Source organism: Procambarus clarkii, chromosome 1, assembly GCF_040958095.1.
Source record: "Procambarus clarkii isolate CNS0578487 chromosome 1, FALCON_Pclarkii_2.0, whole genome shotgun sequence".
Taxonomy (NCBI): domain Eukaryota; kingdom Metazoa; phylum Arthropoda; class Malacostraca; order Decapoda; family Cambaridae; genus Procambarus; species Procambarus clarkii.
This window is the reverse complement of record NC_091150.1, coordinates 55931756-55937972: the sequence shown is the minus strand read 5'-3', so window position 1 is coordinate 55937972 and position 6217 is coordinate 55931756. Positions and strand designations below refer to the sequence as shown.

Here is a 6217-nt window from a genome sequence, read left to right as displayed (position 1 = left end):
TGGCATCAAGGATGTCATCTATCCTTGGCAAGGGGTAAGCATCCTTGACAGTGACAGAGTTCAGTTTTCGATAGTCAGTACACAACCGCACCTTACCTTGGGGTTTGGGCACCAAGATACAAGGTGAGGCCCAGGGGGACTCACAAGGTGTAGCCAGTCCATGATCCAAGAGGTATTGCACCTCAGCACGCATGACTTCCTTCTTGCTCGGGCTGATTCGGTAGAAGGGTTGACGAATCGGCCGGGTGTCGGGGAGCAGTTGGATGTCGTGCTGGGTAACATTACACTCTTGGGGATCATCTCTGAACAACTCTTGATGTTCTCTGAAGATCTTGACGAGAGGTGCACTATGATTATCCTGAAAGTATTTGGGAAGATCATTAAGGATTTCGGAATTAGAAAGCGCTGACTCCTTGTCAGTGCTTTCGGGAGGAGAAGCTGGGAAGGTCTCACTGTGGATGTAGGGTTCTGTGAATGTGGAATAATTAGTCAAGACAGTGGGAGGAGTACCATTATATTGCTTCAGGAGGTTGACGTGGCACAGCTGGGTCTTCCGCCGCCTATCTGGAGTCTCTATCACATAATTATTATTATTCCTACACTCTTTGACGCAGTAGGGTCCTGAAAATCTGTTTTGTAAAGGTGAACCTGGGATAGGGAAATAAGCAAGGACGAAGTCTCCCGGCTTGAATTTTCTTACTTTGCTGGTCTGGTCGTAATGAGTCTTCATTCTCACCTGGGCTTTCAATAGATTATCATGGGCAAAGCGGTGGACTCTCTCTAGAATGTGCTGAAGGTTTTGAAGAAACTGGGGCACATTCTGATGCTCACTGAAGGTGGCATCTCTGAGAGAGTCTTTGAAAGCCTTAAGGGGAGTACGGCACTTACGGCCGTAGAGCATCTCATAAGGAGATACTCCTAGGGACTCATTGGGGAGACTTCTGAAAATACACATTATTAGGTCAATCTGCTTATCCCAATCCTTTGAGGTTTCACTACAAAACTTTTTCAAGAGTGCTTTGATGGTCTGATGACTACGTTCAAGAGAACCCTGTGAAGCAGGATGATAGGGGCTGGACAATACCTGTTTGATGTTGAACTCCTCCAGTGTCCTTTTGAAGAGATCACTGGTGAAGTTGGTGCCACAGTCACTTTGAATCTCCCTGGGAAATCCGTATTGAGTGAAGATCTTCAATAGATGTTTGATAACCGTAGCAGCCGTGATGTTCTTCACTGGAACTGCTATGGGAAATCTGGTGGTAGGACACAGGATGGTTAGGATGTAGGCGTTACCTGAACTGGTCCGAGGTAAAGGACCAACACAGTCTATTATGAGTCTGTGGAAAGGTTCCGCAGGCACCTGTATGGGAATCAGTGGTGCTCTGGGAATGGAGACGTTCGGTTTGCCTGCCATCTGACATGTATGACACTGTTTTACGTACTGTTTGACGTTGTTTACCATACCTGGCCAGTAGTAGTCTTGACGAATCCCATGGTAAGTCTTGTTGAAGCCGTAGTGGGAGAATGCTCCGTGGGCCAGGTGTAGAATAGTGGGCCGCAGGCTGGTGGGAATCACAAGTTGTTCGGTGTTGGCCCAATCGTCCTCCTCCTTCAGTTTACTGGGTCTATATCTGCGGTAGAGCAAGTCGTTCTCTAGGAAGAACCCAGGAATACTGTCGGGTTGAGTCTCAGCCTGGAAAAACAATGGTGTTAAAGTAAGATCTTCCCTCTGCAACTTACGGAACTCCAACTTGGTCAGATGCGGGGGTAGTTTCTGAGGGTCTTGAGGGACAGCGGTAGCAGTAGAGTCAGCTGGCTGTGGACGTGCGGCTTGTGCACGGGTGGTCACGAGAACCGGAGGAGAAACATCATCACTCTCTTGAACCTCTGCTGGAACATACTCAAGAATAGGGTTACTTGGCACAGAGTTACACACCTGGGGTTTGTCCATGACGATCAGGTTGGTTGGTTGCAGGTCTTCTGCCAAGTCGTTGCCTAGGAGAAGTTGCACTCCAGGCATGGGAAAAGGCTTTTCCCTGACGGCGACTTGGACTTCCCCGTTCACGTAGGGACAATCCAGGTGGACTCTGGCGAGAGGGTATGGAGTAGTAGCAGTGAGGTCAGTGATGAAGACCGTTTCCCCGGTGTAGACTATGTTGGGCACAGCCGACTTCAAGATGATCGATTGTAGAGCCGCTGTGTCCCTCAAGATCTTCAATTTGAAACGTCCCTCCGGATTTGAACCGTTGGCAGAGACAGTTCCAGTATACAGGTGGTTACTGAAAAGAGAAAGATCATTAACATCAACACCAACATTCATCACAGGCTTACCGGACTTAGGAGGAGTTGGTTTGGGTCGTTGTTGGTCAGTGGTTCCCTTGTATTGAGACTTACCACACTTGTCTATGGTATGTCCATAGAGTCTACAATACTTGCAGTACAGTTGTGAACCAGCTTGATCGGGGCTCACCTTCTCGTAACTGTACCACGACTTCTTACTGGAGGATGGTTCAGGTGTCAGCCGGTGGATGAGGCTGTAAGTGTCAGCCGACTTAGCACACTTCAGGTAGTCGGTTTCTTCTTTATCTGCTAAGTAGAGGCGGACAGGAGGTGGCACACGTCTCAAGAATTCTTCAACAAGCATCAGGTTGACGAGTTCTGCAAAAGTAGAGACATGTGCTGCTTCCAGCCATTTCATGAAATACCTCCGTTTCGTGTTAGCAAACTCAAGGAAGGTAGTGGTACTTGCCTTCAGGTGGTCACGGAATTTCCTTCTATAACTTTCAGTAGAGAGGAGGTAGGCGTCCAACACTGCTTGTTTCAGAGTGTAGTAGTCATTCTCAGACGCCAAAGTACTGAGTGTGACTGCAGCTCTACCTGTAAGATGGACTCTGAGAAGTGTGGCCCATTGGTCGACAGGCCAACTGAGTTGATTAGCAAGGGTTTCAAAGGTGGTAAAGAACACATCAACTTCTGCTTCTACAAAGGATGGCATTAACTTACTTGCATGTGATATATTAAAACTGACGGGAAGATTGGCAGTAGCTTGCTGGCGTTGAGCGAGGTGTGAAGTTTCCAACGTGTATTCCCGTTGACGACACTCAAGAGCCAGAGTCGCTTGTTGCTTGTCATGTTCGCGTTGTATTTCCAACTCGCGTTGTTTGGTTTCAAGCTGTAAGCGTTCACGTTCACGGAGCATTGCAAACTCACGTTCCTTGAGGGCGATCTCTTCCCTTCGTATGTCAGCTGCTTCCCTTTGCTGTTCGCGGGCTTCCCTTTGCTGCTCACGTTCAATCTTGGCCAGCTCTAGTTTGAGTTTCAGCGTTGCCAAATCAGTTTTATCTGCAATATAGTAAGTTTCATGAGTTTCAGAGTCTATCTTACCTTGCTCTAAATAGTAATCCAGCAACAGGTTGTGTAGGTCATTTTTGTTGGCTTGGTAGGGAACTTCTAGTTGATACTCATGTGCAAGAGTTTGTAGTTCAGTCCTCTTGGCACGACTTAAAGTCCCTATTTCACCTGCTGGATTTGCACGGAAAGTTTGGAGACGAAACATGGTGAAATTAGCAAATAAAGGTACACGAATGTTCAATAATGAAATGTCAGAAACAGGACAACGTGGCAACTGGTACCTATCCTGTGTGATCTTTAACAATTAACGTTAAGTGAAAGATATTAAATTAAATCAAGGGCGCAGGAAATCTTGTACCCGGTACTCATGTAAGAGAATAAGGGCAAGAAAATCCTACTAACAAATGAAACAAAGTTTCGAAAACAAATGAAACAGTTAAATGCTTCAAAAGTAAAATTGGTAGTCCAAGGATGTAGGCATACCTTGCCAAGTCTCTATAGGACATAAAGCAAGTTTTTCCTACTGAATTTAATATGATACTTACAGAATTAGCGAACTTTTGTGCTCTGAAAAAATAAGCTAATTCCCTACCGTTGTATGTATCATCATCTCTGACTGACGTGTAGGGGTGCGAGGTGTCAACTGGTGACGAGAACTGCTGCTGAGGTCCCAATTCAGCAACTAAAGTTCGAGCTAGAGGAACTATGGCCCTCTTTGTCCTCCTACAGTCAGATTGCAGAAGATTGGGTACTCTTGACCCGGGGCAGACCACAGTACCAGGGTACCAATATGATGATCTGTCAGAATGAGAAATATTCAAGGGACATAGATGGTAAACACGAGTAATAACAAGGAGGGAGAGATGACCAATTAAGAGTATGACTGAGGCCTACAGTCACCACGTAATCCAAAGTTGTCTCACCTTCACTATATGTTACTCTCGTAATGCACAATACACCGCACCTTATAAAAAATGAAATTGAATGAAAAATAGTAAAGCTACGTTAACAAAGTTAAATACGCTTACCATAAATTACCACTTGGCACCAGTACCTGAGTGAAGATCCCGGACAGGCCCCCATATAACTTGTGACGGTAACGCGTTGGTGTTCGGCTGTTTAAGGCTAGGGGTATGGCCTCGTCACATAGTTATAAAAAAAATAGAAAAACTGGAACTTCGTCTGTGGTAAGGTAAGGAGAAGACACACAAAACACAAGTAAAACTTTAACAATGAAATTTTAATTACGTTAAATAAATCAAAACATGAAAATAATGCACAAACAAATATGTATAATAAAATCAATCAATCAAAATAATAAGAATACTTAAATGACACAATGAAAAGTTACGTTAAGGCAAAATAACAAGAAGTGCAATACAACAGTTAAGTGGGAGGTGCTGGAATATTGGCTTAAAGCCACCACCTCTCTCAGTACACGCTAACGTCTAGCTGGGAGGAGTGCTGGCTACGAAAGCACGGAACATTCTGAGGACTGATGTTGGGGCGACCCCAGACATCAGGTAGTATTGGGGGCGAGTGCAGGTGCAGCCAGACCGGCGACCAATCAGCGGAGCCGTAGCGATCAACGGGTAGTTTGGTGGTTGGAGTTCGAACAGGTGGCTGGTTGCATACGTTTCTGCTCACCCTGGCAAGCCTTGCTGGTGCTGGTGTTGTTGTCGTTGTTGGACATTTCTTCCATAGTCTTTTTATATAATTGTGAAGACGTAATTTTGGAGGGAAGAGCAGGCTCAATCTCTTGAAGGAGATTATCGTCACAGATTATTCTGGTTAATTCTACAAGTTAGTAATTTTAGTAACTACTTGTGGTTAATATAAAGATGTATAAAAACACAAGGGATGTATGAAACTGTTGGTTATTTCCAACACCATAGGAGACCACACCATGGGAGACCGCACTAGGGGGGGACTGCACCATGGAAGACCGCACCTTGGAGACTATACCATGGGAGACCGCACCTGGGGGACTGCACCATGGGAGACCGCACCTTGGAGACTGCACCATGGGAGACCGCACCTTGGGAGACTGCACCATGGGAGACCGCACCTTGGAGACTGCACCATGGGAGACCGCACCTTGGAGACTGCACCATGGGAGACCGCACCTGGGAGACTGCACCATGGGAGACCGCACCTTGGAGACTGCACCATGGGAGACCGCACCTTGGGAGACCGCACCTTGGAGACTGCACCATGGGAGACCGCACCTTGGAGACTGCACCATGGGAGACCGCACCTTGGAGACTGCACCATGGGAGACCGCACCTTGGGAGACTGCACCATGGGAGACCGCACCTTGGAGACTGCACCATGGGAGACCGCACCTTGGAGACTGCACCATGGGAGACCGCACCTGGGAGACTGCACCATGGGAGACCGCACCTTGGAGACTGCACCATGGGAGACCGCACCTTGGGAGACCGCACCTTGGAGACTGCACCATGGGAGACCGCACCTTGGAGACTGCACCATGGGAGACCGCACCTTGGGAGACTGCACCAGGGGAGACCGCATCTGTTGGCTTTATAAGGTAGTTTATCACAATGACAACATCAGGGCGGGCGACCAGGTCCAGCAGCACCAGGGCGGGGGACCAGGTCCAGCACCACCAGGGCGGGCGACCAGGTCCAGCAGCACCAGGGCGGGCGACCAGGTCCAGCACCACCAGGGCGGGCGACCAGGTCCAGCACCACCAGGGCGGGGGACCAGGTCCAGCAGCACCAGGGCGGGGGACCAGGTCCAGCAGCACCAGGGCGGGCGACCAGGTCCAGCACCACCAGGGCGGGCGACCAGGTCCAGCACCACCAGGACGGGGGACCAGGTCCAGCAGCACCAGGGCGGGCGA

At 48.4% G+C, this 6217-nt stretch overlaps 1 protein-coding gene across 1 annotated transcript; it reads left to right on the top strand.

The window, feature by feature from the left end:
* The first annotated feature begins 5288 nt into the window (after positions 1 to 5288).
* LOC138363471 (uncharacterized) lies at positions 5289 to 5906 on the top strand. The gene has a single exon (XM_069322781.1). The coding sequence runs from the start codon at positions 5289 to 5291 to the stop codon at positions 5904 to 5906; it is 618 nt and encodes a 205-aa protein (XP_069178882.1).
* Positions 5907 to 6217: the final 311 nt, after the last annotated feature.